The sequence below is a fragment of the Elgaria multicarinata genome, chromosome 11, assembly GCF_023053635.1.
Source record: "Elgaria multicarinata webbii isolate HBS135686 ecotype San Diego chromosome 11, rElgMul1.1.pri, whole genome shotgun sequence".
In the NCBI taxonomy this organism is placed as follows: domain Eukaryota; kingdom Metazoa; phylum Chordata; class Lepidosauria; order Squamata; family Anguidae; genus Elgaria; species Elgaria multicarinata.
This window is the reverse complement of record NC_086181.1, coordinates 32,229,939-32,250,811: the sequence shown is the minus strand read 5'-3', so window position 1 is coordinate 32,250,811 and position 20,873 is coordinate 32,229,939. Positions and strand designations below refer to the sequence as shown.

Here is a 20,873-nt window from a genome sequence, read left to right as displayed (position 1 = left end):
CTGGGGGGACTGCCTCTAATTTGGGGCAGTGTAATGTAAAAAGGGATATTGATAAACAGGAATACGTCCGGAAGAGGGCCTGCAAGATGCTGAGGGGGCTGGAGCCCAGGTCCTATGTGAAAAGGTTAAGGGGGAGGAGCTGGGTATCTTTTACTTGGAGGAGAGGCAATTAAGAGTCAATTTGATTCTTGAAATGACACATAGATCAGGGCTGGGAAGAAGGCAGATCTCCAAATGTTTGGACTTCAACTCCCAGCAACCCCTGCAAGCAGGGCCAAAGGTCAGGAATGCTAAGAGCTCAAATCCACACACAAATATTCTAGGGATCAACTTTCTGCCCACTGCTGACATAGACCGTGGGGCAATCTCTCGAAGGCGGGACCCAAACCAACAGGCTCTATTTATTTATTTATTACATTTCTATACCGCCCAATAGCCGGAGCTCTCTGGGCGGTTCACAAATAAGAAAGATAATAAGAAATTATTTCTTAATAATAAGAAAGAAGATTTCAACTAGACTGTACACAGGACTTCCTGATGTTATGAGCTGTTTAACAGACCGACTCAGAAAGCGGCCAGCTCTCCTTGATCAGAGGTTTTGAAACAGCGGCTGGATGCGGGATCCCAAGATCACCTTTGAGGCTCCTTCCAGGTACCATTCTGTTGTAGGTGATTCGCTAAACAAAATCTAGAGATAGTTCTTCTTTCACGTGATGCAATAGAACTGTTACACTCCCCAACTCCGCCAAAAAAAAAAAAAAAAAAAATCAATAAAAAAAATATCAGAGCAACCCCTGGATTCCATGCTATTGCTTTTATTGCATAGGTTCTTTTTTTTTAGTTTTTAAAAGGTTTATTTTAAACACTATATTGTTGACAAGCAACACAGAGGAGGCAGTTGCAGACAAACAGTTAACCAATACAACACTTCACACAGACACATAAACAGCCCAAATAGAGCCTGCATTTCTCCAGTTATCCTACATGTTGAGAATTCCAGAGTTGCAAGTACAATCAATCCCCCATAGAATATGGGACTCGGCTGAGAGGAGAGAAAATGAAATGAGCGTAGAACGGTCAAGGTGACAGGTTTGATGTGGGGCTAGGATTGAGGCGTAATGCCAGGCTGCATAGGCTCACTCAGGCAAGGCTGAAGGTATTCGGGGCCAGATCAGAAAGCCAAATCCCGTGCTTTAGGCTAAGTAACAATGCAGTTAAATAAAACACCCAAACATTCTTTTGTAAAAGAAACTGAGAAAGAGAGGAGCTTTATTAGGAAATGGACAAGAGAGCAGCAGGGTCTTGGAGGCAGAGCGCTGGGTAGCATGCTGGAGGCTTCCCTCCTCCTTCTGTACAGTCTATGCATTTTTTTGGAGCAGCTTGGCAAAGATTTATTTAGAAAAAGATTTTATAGGACACCTTTAAAGGTGAGCACCCTCCAAAACTCCAACAAAAATGCCAACACAACAAAATATTAATTAAAAAAAAGTGCTTCAAAAGATGATTTAAAACTCCAACCCAGAAAAACTAATAAACAAATGCAGAAAAACCCCCACAGTCACTAAACCCCCCCTCTTATGATAGGGTGACATATGAAAAGGACCAGGGTCCTGTATCTTTAACAGTTGTATAGAAAAGGGGATTTCAGCAGGTGTCCTTTGTATGCATGCAGCACCTAGTGAAATTCCCTCTTCATCACAACAGTTAAAGCTGCAGGAGCTATGCCAGAGTGACCAGCTACAAAAGAGGGCAGGGCTCCTGCAGCTCTAACTGTTTTGCTGAAGAAGGAATTTCACCAGGTGCTGCATGCATACAAAGGACACCTGCTGAAATTTCCTTTTCAACACAACCATTAAAGTTACAGGAGCCCTGTCCTCCTTTCCATAGGGTCGTCCTACTTATAAGAAAACTGTGGAGAACAAATGGGTCTTTAAGGCCCTTCTGAAAGAATGTCAGAAGAGGGCCTCTCGAAGGGCGGGGGGCATTCCACAGCTATGGGGCCACCACTGAAAAAGTTTCCCCCTCCTGCTCACCTACCTAATTGTTCTTAATGGCAGGCTCATGAAAAGAGCCCATTTGTGATAGCAAAGTGCAGGCAGGTTGGTATGGGTGAATGCAAACCAAGTAACTAGGTCCCAAACCATTCAAAAGTTCCTTTGCCAGCATCACCGCCACTGAATAAAATTGCAAATGGATTCTTACCTGTATTGGATCGCATTGGTTACAGCTTCTCTGCTATTTTCAGATAATGCCCCAACTCTGTTGGCAAAGGAATTAGCAGCCTTTGGGGGTCACACAGAGCTCTTTAGCAAGACGAATGTGTGTGGGGGGAAACTGTTAGCATTTGTAATTAGGTCTAGATGGAAACGTTTTAGAGTTGTTGGTATTTAAAATAAGGAAGGAATGGCAAAGGGGCACCCTAAAGGTTCTCTTCTGAAAGCCTATTGAAAGCAGCTTGGGTCATTTCCCACGGCACAGAGCTGGTCACAAAAACTACAATTCCCATCATGCTTTTGATCATAAAGATCAGTAGAATTCCAGCAGCTGCTGCCATCTCTCCCATCACTGCTGGGGTTGCTGCCACCATGTCTTCGAGTCCCTCTACAAGAGTGCTGTGTTGAGAAAGAACATTTTATAGATCTAAATCTAGATGGAAATACCCTGGCCTGCTTAGCTTCATCAAGATTACTTCTCCATGTGTGTTCAGGCCATGCTGCATGCCAGCGGGAAACTCTAGTATGATGTGAGCCACCCAACAGTGTGGTGTAGTGGCAAGAGGGTGTTGGCCTGGGAGTCGAGAGATCCAGGTTCTAGTCCCCCACTCAGTCATGGAAGCTCACTGGGTGACTTTGGGCCAGTCACAGACCCTCAGCCCGCCCTACCTCACAGGGTGGTTGTTGTAAGGATAAAAATGGAGGAGGATTATGTACCTTGGGTTCCTTGGAGGAAAAAAGGTAGAATATAAATGTAATAAATAAATAAATAAATAAATAAATACAACAGGGTCTTGAAGTTGTTTCAACACAAGGACCAAATCAAAGTTTGAGAGTAGCTCTCGGGGCCGAGGAACGGCAAAACACCCACACCCACACACCATATTTCAGCTTAAAGCTCTCACTGAGAGAAACTAGGCCTATTTCAACCTTTCCGAACGGGGAGAAGAAAAAGATGTGACACCACCCTACGCTTGGCTGGGCCAGGCAATCTAGGGATGGCTAAACTTGGCCTATGGGGCTAAGATTCAACACTCCTGCCATACGCGGACATTGATTTAACAGTGGTTTAGGGCACAAACTCTTTGCCTGTTTAGACAGAAATAAGCCCTGCATCTCCCAGCATGCTCCGTCAGAGCTGGCTGGTGCATGCTGGGAGTTGCAAGTCTTCTTTCTGTCTAAACATGCCTAGGAGTGCACCCTTGAGCACTTTTTAGGGGTGTGTGTGTGTAGGGGGAGAATCCCAAATAATTTTGGAAACCAGAAAGATAAGGAAAGGGGACTGCGAACACTTCCCCCCATTCATTACATTTTAATCCCACCCTTCCTCCAAGAACGTTAAAGCAGTGCCTATGATGTCACTACCACCACTAACTTTTAAAACCTCACAATAACCTTCTGAGGTAGGTGGGGTTGAGCGCAGACAGGCGTGACCCAGGGAGACCAAGCGAATGGTATGACTGAGTGGGGATTTGAACCTGCATCTTTCCAGTATAGACCTGACACTGTCTAACCCACAGCACCGCAGTGGCTTATCTGTTAGGAACAAACTTTCGTCACTCTTTCAACAGGTTTCTTGATTGGGAGCCACGGCAGCTCAACTGATTCCAAACTGGTTTCGGTGTGTAAGGAAGACATACCTTCAGGCCACTGTCCCAGCTCTTTTACCATCAGCAGGTTTTAAAAAGGTCTCCATAGTAACCACTCAGCATTTTTGCCCATTTTCAAAAAAATCCTGACTGCTGTCATAAGGGGTTAGAACAGGGGTTGACCACACGCAGCTCTCAGACGAATTTCAAAAGCCCTCTGCAAGCAATGAATTTAGATCTTTGGCAAGAGCAATCTATCCCTTCTTCAGCAGCCTGCTGGGTGGGGAAGAAGAGAAAGAGGGTGTCAGAGAGAGAAAGGGGTGTCAGAGAGAGAAAAGCTCTGGTTCCAGCCACAATTGGCTTCAGCCTGACCTCACAATTGGCATATGGCCCACCAATGAATTACCCTTAGTGGGGGAGAAAGGAGTTGGGCTAAAACCTTACGTTTGTTTTTAAATTGAATAAGGCTGAAATGCTCAGCAAACTAAAATGTGCAGCAGATCCGATTAGGACACGCGGCCTTGCCTGTGGGTCTCCGAGCTAAGTTTCTCTAACAGCCGCAAAGATGATCAACAATGAAGATGATGAGGCCAAGATGGGAGAGCACTATAAGGCAAGCGGCAGAGAGAGAGAGAGAGAGAGAGAGAGAGAGAGGTCAGAGCAAGTTGTCAATGCCCAAGCACAGGTTTATGCATATGCGTCCCCCCCAAAGCAGAAATTCTACAGGCTCCAGAATAAATTAAGAGCCATAAGCAGCTCAATAATTACTTCCATGTGCATAATCTCGATATAAATATTCCACCCACCCTGCATATATGAATGCTAAGCTGTATGCATTCCTGCTTTGAAAGGGGATATCCAGTATTCTTCAGATGATGTCATTCAACAATGCCATTTGATAGCCTCAAAGAGAACAAGGTCAAACATTTAACATTATTCCTTGAAGATTTTGGAGCCCAAGGCCCAATCCAGGAAAAACAATTTCACCCGTGCTGGTCTTCCGTCCCACTAATAATAATAAAAAACTTCTTGAGGGGTAGCCAACCAATCCAGCATCAGGCGTGCAAATGCAGTGTTATTTCGCCACGTACACGCAGGCTCATTGCCAAGCAGCGTCGTTTAGGCTCAGTGCCAAAGGTGGGCTTCATTGGGCATTTGCCATGGCCCACATCTCAGGAGTGGGCCCAACAGTTGACAATGGCTGTTCCTCGCCATTGCTGACAGTTCTCCAGCCCCTCTCCAAGCACACAAACAATGGCCGGAAAAAAGGGGAGCAGTTTCCTTCCCTTCTGTTGCCCTCTCCTTCTGGGCAGTGGTGACAATGATGAGGGGAAGGCCCACTCAGGGTAAGCTGGCCAAGGCCTCCCCGCTCCAAAATCTGGCGCTCACCGCTCTTGACAGCATTTGAGTCCGTGGGTGGCAAAAGGGGAACGGCGCCTCCTGCCAATTCTCCCAGGACCTTGGATCAGGGCTGCCGTCTTGCACAAGGATTAACAGGTTTACCCTCTACCAGAATCTTCAAAGTAGTTTTCTTGGAGGCGCGGCTAGCGATAAAGCCATGATGATAGCTGTGATGATAGACTGTGCAGCATTATCTGTCGCTGGTTATAGAAGTGCAACAAGCAGAAAAACACAAGAGCAGCGATGCTTCCTGATGTACTGCTTGCTCGTGAGGTAAGCCACAAATATAGTGGTTTTTAAAAAAGAGGGGAGGGGGAGAAAGGAAAAGAAACAGACTTCTACTGGGGAAGTGTGTGTCCCAACTGAGAAGCCTCCAGGTTCAACGTGATCCATCCGTCTGTTCTGGCCTACTGTGTGGTTGAAGACCCCTGGCTGTGCAGTCCCAGGCAAGTAGCAAAACCACATTTAGAGTCCCTGTAGACCAGTGGTTCTCAACCTTCCTAATGCCGCGACCCTTTAATACAGTTCCTCATGTTGTGGTGACCCCCAACCATAAAATTATTTTCGTTCTTCTCTACACGATCCATTGTCATGGGATGGTTTGCTAATGAAAATAATACATAACAATAGCTTTAATAATACAAAAGATGATACATGACATAGTTCAGTCAATACAGTTTCCTAGTTTTCCGATGTTCTTAGGCGACCCCTGTGAAAGGGTCATTCGACCCCCAAAGGGGTCCCGACCCACAGGTTGAGAACCACTGCTGTAGACCCATCACAAGTTGAGGCTGGTGTCTGCCATGTCAGTAGGGCGGTGAATCCGCTCCAGGTTTCAGTCAGAACTCTATAGGACCTTGGAGAGCGCCTTTAGCGTTCTGATTGAAACCCGGAGCGGAATTATCGCCCCCACTGACATCGGAGCCACCAGACTTTATCGCCCATAACACTGGCTGACGTATGCCTGGCTGTTTACAAGCTGCTCCTGTTATCTAGACATAAGCTTCCTGCCTTTCCACCCCCACTTCTATGGGCCTGAGCCTGTGCTTTCATATACCTCCGACCCACAGCTCTGTCATGCTTTCCTTCTCTTCTGTCCCCCACCCTCCACAAGCCAGCCTGGGATGGCTAACTATTCTTAACGTTAGGTTTTGCGAGATCCTCAAACCACAGTTGGCCTGTGGGGAAGAGGAAGGGGAAAACAGGGCATACCCAGCGCTGCAGGCAAAATGCCTGGGAGTGTTCACACGAACGCCGTTCAAAAGCGAGGGTCCCGGTTTGCGTCATCTGCCTTTCCAAACATTGATAGCGTAACACCATCACCACCATCCCCCCCCACAAAAAGTCCAGAGAACCCCCAGAATCTGGCTGTGTTTCTTCCTCACTTCTTACAAACCTGCCTTACGCTTCATCTAACCACCACAAAGCAGCCGCCCTGAAACCTAGCACCTTCCAGATACCAACATTCTTGATCATTGGCCTGACCAGCTGGAGATGATGTGAGTTGTAGTGCAACACAGCTGGAAGGTACTAGGTTGGGGAAGTCAACCAGAGGGAGTTCTGCCTTAAGAGAGGACGTAACCCTCTTTGCTGTAGTGGACATCTGCACCCCAGGAAAGGGTCAGGATGGCCCCCACAACCATGTGATTCACGGCATGGAGTGACAATTTGTTCCAGGGACTTTTTTTGTGACGTGGAAACTTTGTGGGGCAGCCTCTCCTTTGGGTGGGAGCCATATGCAAATCCTGCTCTTTCGCTTAACTCTTCAGTGAAAACCAAAACCAGCAGTTCAAGGACGGTCTCAGCCTGTTCAACTGCTGCGGGCTGCGTGTGGCTGTGTTAACAGCCCATGGCGCAAATCTGCCCCACAGATTTGGTGCTGGCTGACCCACCAGTCCTCTCTACCCTCTGGCACAGCCTTCTCAACCTGGTGCTCTCCTGTAATTCCCAGCCTGTGTGGCCAGTGTTCAGGAATTCTGGGAGGTGTGGTCCAAACCGTTTGGAAGGCGCCAGGTAGAGGGGAAGGCTGTTTTTAAGAGGCACCTGACTGGCCACTGTTAGCAGAAAGACAGTACGTGGATCTTTGGTCTGACGTTCCTTAGTTTTCCTTTTGAAAATAAAAGAGCGGATCAGGGAAAGCAATGTACCAAGCAAACTGGCAGCCCCTCGCTATGAAACTCTGCCCTAGATTGGCCCACTCGCCAACCTAGCTGCCGACCTCGTATCTATGGGCTTTACCGCTTCATGGGGGAGAGTTGGGAAAAAGTTTGCCAGGAGGGGCAAGGAAGTTTAGCGAGCTGATCTCCGGGTTTGACATCCACCGAGAGAGAGAGAGAGAGACGATACATTTACAGTGAACATCATTTCATATACAGACACATATCTATTACAGTATTAGATGATTTTAATTGCTTGTTAAGCCCCACATGGTGGGGAGGAGAAAAAAGAAGATAACTGCCCTATCAAAAATAAAACAGTTCCCACGAGGGAAATCCAGTTACATTCATCCAGTGTATTCCTAGAAAGAGGCAATTACGGGTCATAGGCATGGAGGGAGTAGAAGTGAGCCATAGGAGGCTGTGCAGACAGAGAGAGAGAGAGAGAGAGGGTCTTTCCTTCCCTTAAACGATCTTGGTCGCCCCCTGCAGGAGGGGCAGTAGAAGAACAGAACACAACTCCAAAACCGTGGTGGCAGCTCCCACTTCCTCATAACCAAGAGGGAAGGTGGCACCAATCATGATGGTTAAAAAAAAAGGAGACAAATGTTTTGCAAGCCACCTCATATGTTCAATTCCCAGCTTTGGAGGCCTTTGTCCTTCTGTTATTTACACCGTGGGGTGGGGAGCCTGTGGCTCTCCAGAAGTTTTTGGGAGTCCAATCCCCATCAGCCCCAGCCAGCATGGCCAATGGTCAGGGATAATGGGGGTTGTGGTCCAGCATCATCAGGAGGGACACAGGTTCCCCATCCAATTTTTAAGTGCGCAACAACCTTCCAGATATTTTGGACTACAACTTTCATCAGCCCCAGTCAGCATGGCCAAGGGTCAGGAACGCTGGGCATTGTTGTCCAAAACATCTTAGAGGACACCACCGCATTGTGGGGGGAGACACCCACATGAATCTTTTCTGGACAGACAGTGGAATGACACAGGCCGGCCAGCAAGCAAGGCCTTGGTTTGGGATCTGAGGGCGGCCTCCTGGGCAAAGGGCCCCACAGGGCTCCCGTGAGGCATGAGAGGGGCACATGGATCAGTTTGGAGGTGGGCCAACCTAGAACACAACGGGCAGGATCCAGACTTGGTCATAACTTGGGTCTGCACTAATAATTTTATTTATTTATTTATTTATTTATTACATTTTTATACCGCCCAATAGCCGAAGCTCTCTGGGCGGTTCATAATGCCTAATTCTGGATCCAACCCAAGAACAGGGGGCAAGAAGGGAAAGGTGAAGAAATGGGGAAATTGCTCTTGGTCCCATGGGCTGAAAGGCCCAAGTCGCTTAGTGTCGCTCAGGCGAACAACGCCCAGACTCAACAGTTTCCCCACTGACTTCTCAGATCCACATCACCGTCAGCTCCCCACAGTCCTAAAGGGACCAGGATTACTTCGTTCAGTCCCGCCCGCCAAACCGGGCTGGCTGGGTGCGGATGGGAGTTGTAGTTCAACACACCTGCAGGATGCCAGGTTGGGAGAAGGCGACTTCAAACCATTGCATACCTCGAATAGCAGCAGAGGACTGTGGGAGATGGAAAAGTGGCCAAGACCCGTTACCCCACCCCATGGCTCATCAAGGGGGATAGACAGCGTGCGCGCTCAAAGGCCTGAAAGGGCAGAGGGTCGTTTTAAGCAGCAATGCCCTCTCCAGCCACCAGAGGGCAAACCAGTCAGAAAATGTGGCCTCCCCAACCCCTCCCCTCAGGCAACCACGTGGCAGAAGGGGGCGCAAGTCGGACCAGACCTGCCACGTGTCCTTGCAAGGGAGACGGCTGGATCCTGGGTCAGAAGGCCGTAACCTTCACCCGGCCGATGCCAGTGAGGAGGTTGGCGAGGCCGGGGTGGACTTGCCCCTGGATGGGGCCGTATTCCACCCTCTCCCCGTCAATGGTGAGGATGCCCTTGCGAGTGAGGGGCTCAATGCGGAAGGCCCGGACGGGGATGTGGGTGAGGTGGGGGCATTCCTGCTGGTAGTGAGTGCCTTTCTCCATGGCCAGGAAGAGGCGGATCAGGGAGGCCCGGGAGATGCCCGCCTTGACGTAGGCGAGGTGGATGAGGCCGTCGTCAAAGCAGGCGAAGGGAGATGTGAACAGGTCGGCGCCCAGGTGAGTCTGGTAGATGGCCAGCACCAAGACAAAATCGTCCTCCACGGTCACCCACGACTTGGGCACCGGCTGGTCCAGCGGGGTCAGGAAGTCGTCCGGGGGCCCGTGCATTTGCCGGACAGAAGGCGAGACGGCAGGTGCAGCCACAGCCGGGTCTGCCTCCGGGGGGTCCTCGCTGTCCGCCAGCAGCTCCTCCGACAGGCCTTCGAAGCTGAAGCTGGAACGGTGGAAGGCGGAAGACGAGGGCGGGGAGCTGGGCGAGGGGGCGGGCTCCTCAGGAAGCTCCGCCTCCCGGAAGCAGAAGTTGTGGCGTTCCTCGCACAGCGCCATGTCGGAGACGGTGCGGTGGAGAGGCACGTGCTGGAAGGGGAGGCTCCCGTTGGTCGCCATGGTGATGCTGCGTAAGATGGGCCGGTGGGCCGCGCAATCCAGGGCGGGCAGGTAGGAGAGCCGCCCCCGGTAAGTGGTCATGGAGGCCAGGCGGATCAGCGTGCCTAAGGTGAACCGGGCCGAGCCCATGTGGCGGTACTTCTCGCTCTCGATGTCCACGTCGGAGATGAAGCCCCAGGCTACGCTCAGGAAGGAGAACGTCCGGGAGCCGGAGGAGGTGGTGACCGACACCAGGTCCAAGGGGGACACCGCCCCGTGGCAGAGCAGGAGGGTGCAGTTGGTCAGCAGCTCCTGGCCCAGGACCTGCTCAAACCTGCCCAAGAGGTCAAGAACGGGGTTAGAATGACAGGAGCCAAAAAATCCACGCTCTCAAACGGCGGTTATGGGGGCCGGGTGGAGGAACTACCACTAGAGAAGGCGCAAACATCGGAGGGACGCAATCTGGGAAACTGGTTGTGGGCCCCCAGTCACTGCACCACTCTTCCAATCCTCCTACACTCTGCACAAAAAGAGGACGCACGATGCAAGGTATCGTAAGAGCCGGGTTGGCCCTGTGGGCTTGCGTCTCAACAGGCCTAGGTTCAAATCCCTACTTGGCCGTGAAGCACCTTGGGCAACCTGGGGCCAATCACTTTCTCACAGCCTGATCTGCCTGCAAGGGCTGCTGGGAGGATAGCGCAGGTGGTGTGGGGACATTCTGCTGCCCAGAGATCTTTGGTGGAAGGGTAGAGTTAAAATAAGAAATGGCCAGTATTGCCATCGTAGTACAGGGTGAGACCAACTACATGCCCTCCTATCCTTGCAACAGAGAACCGATCCACTCTTGCTAGGAGAAATATGGCAGATTTTACAGCCAGTGGAGCAGCCTGTTTTGAACCCAAACATTCTGGTTTTGGAAGGTTGTTGTGTCTCAGTGGGGGAGGGAGGAGGCACTCTGCCCATGCTCACTGGTACTCTTGGATGCTACATCTTCACATATTTTGGGCTGAGCTCCAGTATCGATTGCAAGCTCTGGCTTGTGCCTTGGTGAGCGCATGTTAGAACCCGAAGCCGCGATTCTCATGCTGGATGCAAATTCTTCCCCGTCCCCGAAAGCCAGGCACCAAGGTTTTCTGATCCAGCCCCGCCCACTTACCCGGCGCTGAAGTTAATAGATGCAGCTACTGCATTTCCAGACCCACAGGGGAGAATCCCAAGAGGCATTTTTATGGCTTCTTCCCAATCCGGCCGTTCCATCAAACCATTAACAACCTGGAAGGAAGGGCAAGATGGGTAAACAGTATTCGTATGCTGCAGGCCTCTTATTTGAATAACAAACCCTACCCACCCCAAGGAATGGGTGGGAAACATAACAGAACGCTTAAATTTGTGTCCTAAAGGAATGCTGGCGTTTCTCATTAAAGAAATAGGTAAACATTCCGCTTCCCAAAAGGCAGTGGGCCTGTTCAGACGACACGCTAAGCCAGGGTTAGGCCGCTAACCCTTTTGCAGCAAAAGGTTAGTGAGCGGGCTTAAACCGTGGTTCTGCAGGCACCCTGGTTAGGAACGGTTCACGCCAGGAGTTCTGGTTTCCCAACCAGCTTTCGGTCCTTTTAGCGAGCAATACCTCATAAAGAAGGCCATCTCCTGAAATTGCCACAATGCCATCCCACTCAGCTAAGCTGATGCTCTGGACCAGCTCACGGGCATGGTTCTGTCTCTCTGGGGTAGAAAGAAAGAAGGAAAGAAAAATACACACAGTGGAATAGCAAAGCTCCGATTGAAGTCCACCCCACCTACCCCATTTTAAGGAGTTGCATCAATGGCTGCTCACTTCAAGACACTTGTGTCCTGCCTTGCAAGACTAGCGAGGGGCTATTTGCAACCTATGGAATCAATAAACCATTGTATCTTAGGGAGATATGTTTGTGGTTGAAACTTTGGAGACCATAGATGTAGGAAGTAGTTATAATGTCTCACACCTGCGCAAGTAGTTAACACTAATTATACCTGAGAACGGATGGGCAGAAAATAGATCTGCAGACGTTTTGGACTTCAGCTCCCAGAAGCCCTTGCCACCATGTTCAGCGGTCACGAGTCCAAAACACCTTGGAGATCTACTTTCTCCCCCACCCCTGCCTTAGCAGCCAGATGGAGCTTTCTAAGTGTTCAAGATGCTTTGCATAAATTAGCTCACTAGATGCTTACAACAGCTCGCATGGTTATAGAATCATAGAATAGTAGAGTTGGAAGGGGCCTATAAGGCCATTGAGTCCAACCCCCTGCACATTTGCAGGAATCTACCTTAAAGCACACCTGACAGATGGCTGTCCAGCTGCCTCTTGAATGCCTCCAGTGTGGGAGAGCCCATGACCTCCCTAGGTAACTGGTTCCATTGTCGTACTGCTCTAACAGTCAGGAAGTTTTTCCTGATGTCCAGCCAGAATCTGGCTTCCTGTAACTTGAGCCCATTATTCCGTGTCCTGCACTCTGGGAGGATTCAGAAGCGATCTTGGGCCTTCTCTGTGGGACAACCTTTCAAGTATTTGAAGAGTGCTATCATGTCTCCCCTCAATCTTCTCTTCTCCAGACTAAACATGCCTAATTCTTTCAGTCTCTCCTCATAGGGCTTTGTTTCCAGACCCCTAATCATCCTCGTTGCCCTCCTCTGAACCCCCTCCAGCTTGTTTGCGTCCTTCTTGAAGTGTGGAGCCCAGAACTGGATGCAATACTCAAGATGATGCCTAACCAGGGCCAAATAGAAGGGAACCAGTACCTCACGTGATTTGGAAGCTATACTTCTATTAATGCAGCCCAAAATAGCATTTGCCTTTCTTGCAGCCATATCACACTGTTGGCTCATATTCAGCTTGTGATCTACAACAATTCCAAGATCCTTCTCGTTTGTAGTATTTCTGAGCCCAGTATCCCCCATCTTGTAACTGAGCATTTGGTTTCTTTTTCCTAGGTATAGAACTTGGCATTTATCCCTATTAAATTTCATTCTGTTGTTTTCAGCCCAGCGCTCCAGCCTATCAAGATCACTTTGAAGTTTGTTTCTGTCTCCCAGGGTATTTGCTATCCCACCCAATTTTGTGTCATCTGCAAATTTGATAAGTGTTCCCTGCACCTCCTCGTCCAAATCATTAATAAAAATGTTGGAAGAGCACTGGGCCCAGGACTGAGCCCTGCGGTACCCCACTCGTTGCCTCTCCCCAGTTTGAGAAGGTTCCATTGATAAGCACTCTTTGAGTCCGATTCTGTAGCCAACTGTGAATCCACCTAATAGTTGTTCCATCTAGCCCACTTTTAGCTAGTTTGTTAAACGAAATATCATGGGGCACTTTTGTCAAAAGCTTTGCTGAAGTCAAGATAGATGACGTCCACAGCATTCTCACAGTCCAATCTCCATGCTGTGGATTGCGTGGGAGGGAGACTGAGGCTGAGAGGATCTGGCTTGCCTAAGGCCGCCCAGTGAGTTGGTGGTTGGCGTAATATTGGAGCCTGGGACTTCATGGCCCACAACGACAGGTGTGCATCAACTCTTGCATAACCAGCCATTGTTTAGGAAAGCACCTATTCCAGCGATGGGAACGTGTGGCCTCCCACTTGCTGTTGGACTGCAAGTCCCATCATCCCTCACAATTGGGTATGCTGGCGAGGGCAAATGGGAGCTGCAGTCCAACAACGTGTTCTGGAGGGTCACGCATCGCCGTGTCTTATTCCCAAATGGTCCAGCATCCCCGTCACCCATTTGCGTTTCGCTGAAAAACCTACGGAGAACCCAGCTAAAAGGGTCCCCAAGACCCATCTAATCCAGCAACCGACTTGTTTCTGATGCTGGACAGCTAGAGGACTCCAGGGAAGCCCAGGAGCCAGAGGCATGAAGGCAACTCACCGGAGGTCCCTGGCAAGATGATACTGAATCCTGAGGTTCCACCCAGCTAGGGCAGCTCAAAGCAATTGATCAAACCATCCTGCCAGAAGGGGACCTAAATCAGCCTTCGCCAAACCTTTTGCCTTCCAGATGTGTCGGACCGCAACGCCCAGCATCCCCAGCCAGCCTGGCTGGGGATGCTGGGCGTTGCGGTCCGACACATCTGGAAGGCAAAAGGTTTGGCGAAGGCTGATCTAAATCCCCTTTGGAAGCCACCGACGCCGTTTCCTTTCCGGCAAGAAGGAGGCTCCGAACATCCTCTCCACATCTCCCAGGCGTTTATTGGCCCCCTCCCTGCCGCCCATCGCAGCCTCACCTGTCTGGACCAAATTGAAGCTGACGTCGGCCTCCGTAATCATGGGGAGGATGTGGCTCTGGCACCACTGCAGTCCGTTGCCCTTGCCTCCGAAAGGGTTGAGCAGAAGGAGCAGGCGACGGGGACGCGGCAGGAGGCTACGGCTGATCTCTGGGGAGGGAGGGGAGGAACGGAGAAGGTAAGCAGACGAGTCGCCAAGGAGCACATGGCTGGCCTCGGCTGGACCTGCAGGCCGGCGCAAAATTAAACTCTCTGTGTAGCAGGAGAGGCTCTTTTGGATGAACTCCTGGAGGAGAAGGCTATCAACGGCTACTAGCCCTGATGGCTAGCTGCTACCACCAGTATCTGAGGCAGTAAGCCTATAAGCACCACTTGCTGGGGAACATGGGTGGGAGGCCGCTGTTGCACCATGTCCTGCTTTGTGGTTCCCCTGGCCGACGGCTGGTTGGTCACTGTGTGAACAGCGTGCTGGACTAGATGGACCCTCAGTCTGATCCAGCAGGGCACTTCTGATGTTCATGCTCCAGGCGGCACTATGGGCCATTTTACAGATGCACACAGAACACTTTATGTCGACTTGGGACTCTGTAACACGCGTGCATTGCAAACGGCCATGTTCGGCCGGGCACATGGAGCGAGTTTGTGCAGAAGTGGGCCAAGGGAAGGTGCAACAGTAAACCAGAGCTCTGGGGGAAAAATCCCGGCTAATTATCTGCGTCCCGCTTGCAGCCTCCCACCAGCGGCAGCAGCCAAACTGTCCAGAATCCGAAAGCTTGCTGTGTGGTCCGAACCAGGGCTCCTGGCCTGTCAGTGCCAGACAAGCCGGGGATCGTAAATCAAGAAAAAAAAATCCTGGTTTGCAATTCTGGCTCGAAAAGGGCACAACCAGTTTAGACAACACTCTCGCCCCAAATTTGGCCGTCTCTACAGAGATTTCTTATGCAACTCTGAGAGGCAGCTGACTCTGCGGAGAAGGCGGCTGCTTAGGCCAGAAACAAGTTTTTGAAAGAATTGAAGAGCATGAAGCAAAGTGGTGAACACTCCTCATTATTATAGTCTCACCTTTGCTCAAACAGGTCTTTTCATCGCTTCCAAACACCACAAAAGCAGCTTAATTAGGGACGATATAACCATCGAGACACCAGTAATGATGGCTGCCCTACCATCTTCAGCTTTCTTGAGTGGGAAGGAAGTAAAGTATCACACACATCCCTCCACTGATTGGCAGATACCCCCCCCCCCCGGCTAACCTTCACAGCTACCACCCCCAAGCATCTTCTGCAACCTGGGGCCCTCTGGGTGCTTTGGACTACAACTCCCAGAATTCCGAAACATTTCTTGGCCATGCTAGCTGGGGCTGATATGAGTTGAAGTCACATCTAGAGGGCACCAGGTTGGGAAAATCTATACGAGAGAGAGAGAGAATGGATCTTTTGGGTTTCTTACAGAGCCATCCTGAAACAGTGACAGCTTGTGGCAGGCAATTGGGGGTGCAACTCCCAGAAATGGGAGTGTGTCCCCCCCCATGACTTTCCTGCTGCTATTCCACATGCAGGATAAAAGCAGGAAGGAAGGCTTGCTAATACCAAGGAAGGAGGCAGCAGCCTGCAGCTCCAGATAACTGATCAGACCTGTCAGAATCAACAGCTGACAAACAAAGTCTAATTTGCTAAAGCCCAGAGAACTTAATTGGCGTGCGGCACTCGGAAGCTCTGTGGATGGTACTTACAATGCCGTGAGCCCTAAATAACGGCTTTGACACGCTTGCTGAGTTTCTTTGCTACTCCCCAGCCATTCAGAGAGCACCACCCCAGCTGCCACGAAGCACTATAAAAAGTAAGCGAGGCTGTGGTTGGTCCCTGCGCCAGGCCCGGGCAAAACTAGTCCGTGAACTTTCTGGGAGCGTGGGTGGATGCTAACTCAAGCGGGAACTCCATTCCATGCAGTTCCATACAAGATGAGCTCACTAGCTTTCAGAAAGTTTGAAGAAGCGGCATTCACATTGAGGGCACTCCTCACGCAGGCCAGGGTGTAGGTATGCAGAAGGTGAAATGCCAGGCAACCATTTTGGGGTGTTAGCTGTACGGCCTCAGCTCCACATAACTTCAAAGACAAACTGTACATTATATGAGCACATCCCATAAACTCTTGTCAACATTTCATCTCTGTGCTCGTGCTCTGCTCCCAACCATCTGGCGGACTGCAGCCTGACTCAATGTCTGGATCTCAGCAAAGCAGCAACCCTGTTTCGCAACCATACTGCTCGAGGCTGCAAGTGGCAGACATGCGTGATGCCCATTGCATGGAAGCCAGGACGCATAACAGGGTTGCTCCCGCCTGAGACAGCTCATACAGAGTGTAAGCTCACCCCCTGCAATCCACCCAATTGGTACAGTCCACAGCCAGGCTTGCGATCTTTGTGAATTCTGGGCCTAAAATAAGCAACCTGAGAACCATTCTGCAGCTTATGTAAAATGAGATGGTCTTCTATAAGAATACAGATGTGTAAGGCTTATTGCTAGAGATCTACCAAACCAATTTTGCTCCTTTTTGTTTTAAACTGAAGCTTGAGCTGTGTAGACGTGAAGAAAATTTTGAAGCTTCGAAAAAATCCAAAGCTTGAGCTTTGATAGCAATTAATTTCCTCCGCACCAAACAGGAAGGGCAGCCCCAGCGGGATGATGGACAGCCCTGCTTGGCGAATCAGTGTAACACGAAGGCAGTGCCCAGCCTCAGGGTTAGGCTGTCACCGCCAGCGGGGAAGGAAAAAAGAGATAGGGCGCAAGGTAGGGGAGGAGCTGCTCTCCGCATGCAAATTTTGGAGGGCAGATTCACTATTCATGAGCCCCTCATTATTCATGAGGAGATGGAGGGGCAAAAAAGCGAGAAAGAAGCAGGACTACTAGGGACCATGGCTATAAGGGTTTTACACAAATAGAAATACAAGACTTCAGATTGCAGTGTGTGTCTGTATAGTGTCCTATATTGAATGAGACAGTAGAATTACAAACTGTGGAGTGTATCTGTGCCTTTAAAAAAAAAACCAGAAAGCTTCACCAGATATAAAAGAACTCCCTACACATAGTAACTTAAGCACATCAGGGAGAGAGTGACACTGCAGCTTACTCCTTGGTTGAGGGCTTTCTGCATACAGGGACTTTCCTACATACAAAACATTCAAAAATGTGTATTCATTTCAATGGGAATTTACATCCTACATTCCTGGTATAAAGCGCTCAAGGCAGCCAACATAAATAGATCCCCAACAATTAAAAACAAACAAACCATCAAACAGTGTAACGCAACACAAGGGCCCATTAAAAACATCTGTGATAAAAATATAACACAGTGGCAGCAGGAAACAATTCAATACTGCAGAGATTAAGCAAGCAGCTGAAACAAATAAATCTTCATCAGGCGGCAAAACTGTAACACAGTTGAAGAAAGAGTTCTGCTGGGCTAGATATGGACGTTTCATTGCTTGGGTGCTGTCACAAAGAAGGCCCCACCAAGAGGACTTCAGATAAAGCCAGGACACATAACAGGGTCTCTCCTGCCTGAGACAGCTCAAACGACAGCTCTTGTTTTCAGAGAGTAGCATTGGGTGACCAGTCCTCGGCCTCCTGGCAATTGAGCTATGGAGTGCCGCAGGGCACCACCTTGTCCCCAATGTTATTTAACATCTATATGAAGCCATTGGGAGCGGTCATTAGGGGATTGGGAGCTAAATGCCATCAATACGCTGATGACACGCAGCTCTATCTCCCTGTGACAACTGAATCAGGTGAGGCTGTGCGGGTCCTGGACCAGTGCCTAGACTCAGTAATGGGCTGGATGAGGGCCAATAAACTGAGACTGAATCCTGGCAAGACGGAAGCCCTGTGGGTGAGTGGTTCCCGAGTCCGGGGGACAGGCTCATTGCCTGTTCTGGATGGTGTTCCTCTGCCTCTGAAAGAACAGGTTCGTAGTTTGGGGGTACTCTTAGACCCATTTCTGTCGTTGGAGGCTCAAGAAGCCGCCACGGCTTGGAGTGCCTTTTACCATCTTCGGTTGGTTCGGCAACTACGGCCTCTCCTGGTAGCTTGGCCACGGTGGTACAGGCATTGCTAACCTCAAGGTTGGATTACTGCAACGCGCTCTATGTGGGGCTGCCCTTGAAGCTGGAGCTAGTGCAGAATGCTGCAGCTCGGCTGTTGTCTGGAGCTGCCCCTTTCCAGCATGTAACTCCTCTGCTGAGGGAACTGCACTGGCTGCCTATTCGCTACCGGGCCAGGTTTAAGGTTCTTGTACTTGTGTACAAAGCCCTAAACAACTTGGGACCAGGATACCTGAGAGAGCGCCTTCTCCCTTACCAACCTGCCCGGTCACTGAGGTCATCCGAGGGCCTGCTCCTGGTGGTTCCACCTAGATCCATCCTCCGATTGGAATCCACCAGGGGAAGAGCCTACAGCGTGGTGGCGCCCCTCCTGTGGAATTCCCTGCCTCTGGAGGTCAGGCAGGCTCCGACCTTGTACTCCTTTCGGCGCCTCCTGAAAACATCTTTATTCCAAGAAGCCTTCCCTTAATATGCAGCCTTGAATCTGTTTTTGCTTCTTTTAAATGTTGTTTTAACTGTTTTATTCTGTTTTTATTTTCATTTTATCTTGTACACCGCTCCAAAATTTTTCAATGGGGAGCAGTATATATTCTAAATAAATAAATAATACAGAGAAGATGACCCTATCACTACTCTGGCCCCAAGGTTTTCAAAGGCAGGGGTGTCAAACCACTTTCAACCCAAGAGTCAATTACCAAGCATTTTTTTTTGGTCGGGGGGGGGGGGGGGGGAGAATGGTGCATTCCAATGGTGGGACCAAAACACCAAAAAATGCCAGCACAGTTTAGCTGATAGCTTTTACTGCCTGTAAGTAAGCCTAAGGAGAGGCATTTCAACCTTTTAAAATGGGGGTGGGTGGGTTTGACATGCAAAAGCCTGTCAAACGATTGGTGGTTGGAGGAAAGGGGGCGTGGCCTTCTGGGAAACCAGGGAGGGCCAGGTTTGGCCCATGGGGCTGAGGTTCCCCACCCGTGCTGTTAATAGCCAGCACTCTGAATTGAGCCCCCAAACCAGAAGAGTAACCAGAAATGCAAGCATCCATTAGCACTCTGAAGTGGGTCAGCCCAGACACCAGTATCCTAGCACAGCGAAGTCCAAGCAAAGATGTGATGGAGCAGCCATGGACACAGGTGCGTGACGCGATCACCGGTGCCCCCTTCACCTATAAAGCAGAGGTGAGGGGAGTCGACTCTTCACAAAATGGAGGGGAGCTCTATCATCCGCTCGTTCCCCATGTTACCGTGCTGTGCCCAGCCATTTAAGCCAGGTTTCCCCAACCCGACGCCCATCCCCCCCCCCCCCCCCCCACGAGCACCTGCCTGGGAAAGGCTTCTTTGAGCAATTGCAGTACCAGAGGTGAGCCAAGTGGGGAGAAAATTGCTCAAAGCAAGATGGAGCAGAGTGAAGTAACAAGACAGGGTGGAGAACCAACCGCCCTCAGCTGAATTTCAAAAGCTCTCTGCATGCAAGCAGTTGAAACCTCTGGCAAGTGAGATCTGTTCCCTCCCTGGCAGCCGGCAGCGTGGGAAGAGAGGGAGGGAGAGACAGAGAGAGAAGGGGGGGGGCAGAGAGAGAGAGAGAGAGAGATGGCAGAGAGAGAAAGGCGTGACAGTGTGTGTGCAAGCCACTCACTTCTGCCTCTGGCCTTACCCACCACAGAATCGGGGGGCCCTGCAACAGATTACCCATGAAGAAATGTGGCCCTCAAAAGAGAATAGGTCTCCCCAACCCCAGTGTAAAGAGTACAACACCCACGTGAGCGCATACATACATCACTCAGATTGACGTGCGACTGGGACAGACGTACACTTAAAGTATGCGCGAGGGCTCCATCCCACCGTGCTTGGCCCCGAGAACTGATCAAAGGAACACCATGAAGGGAGAAATTATGGAGCTGATACAGGGCTATGCTAATAAGCGTCTGGCTCCACACACCTGTCACGTTCTATTGAATGAAACCGCACTGCCTGCATTGCAAGTGGAGAGGCCAGTAACAAGCGTAGCACTCCAGGTACGGGGCAGAGGGAAACTTAAGCTGTGCCGTGGCCTAGTCGTGCACCTGGGTGCACACGCCTTGGTCTCCAGGACGGCCATCTATTTCGATGGGGAGCAAAGTGCAGCAGTTGAGAAGTCTGACTGTTTCGTTTGTTATCATTCTTTATATTCCGCCTTACAGGGCACAAAGCCTGCGAAGGTGGATTACCTGCAAACCTCAGTGAAAATGCATTAATAGGATCACGACAATAAATATATTAACACAGAACAGGGCAGTTGGTGGTCGATGGCCCACTGGGAGGGAGGGAAAGGGACGGTGTAGCTGCAGCAGGTGCCTGGTGCTCTCATTCTCTCTCTCTCTCTGTAAGCAAAAGGAGGCAGAGAGACAGTCACAGCAATTGTATTTTGTTCTCGTCTTCTCCTCATGGGTGTCGTACCCTTTGCAAAGCATTATGTCCCTGTGGTTGGAGCGGTGTTTGGTGTTGGCCATTTGTGTCTGGAAGTCCAAGGCAAGGCACCTATAGTGGTTCTAGGCAGGGCTGTTGGGCTTAATGACGCGCTCACGCTCCCTTAAGAACCGAAGAGGAGCCCTGCTGGATCAGACCAAGAGCCCATCTAATCCAGCATTCTGTTCTC

The 20,873-nt window shown here is 50.2% G+C and overlaps 1 protein-coding gene across 1 annotated transcript in view; it reads right to left on the bottom strand.

Annotated features, from left to right (window-relative positions):
• Positions 1 to 8,605: 8,605 nt before the first annotated feature.
• SPHK2 (sphingosine kinase 2) overlaps positions 8,606 to 20,873 on the bottom strand; it is a 28,763-nt gene continuing 16,495 nt past the window's right edge. The window contains exons 2-5 of the mRNA XM_063138708.1: positions 14,147 to 14,296; positions 11,521 to 11,615; positions 11,050 to 11,165; positions 8,606 to 10,227 (exon numbers count right to left, since the gene is read on the bottom strand). Coding sequence (XP_062994778.1) covers positions 9,204 to 10,227; positions 11,050 to 11,165; positions 11,521 to 11,615; positions 14,147 to 14,296 — 1,385 coding nt within the window. The 3' untranslated portion in view covers positions 8,606 to 9,203. The remainder of the gene's footprint in view (positions 10,228 to 11,049; positions 11,166 to 11,520; positions 11,616 to 14,146; positions 14,297 to 20,873) is intronic.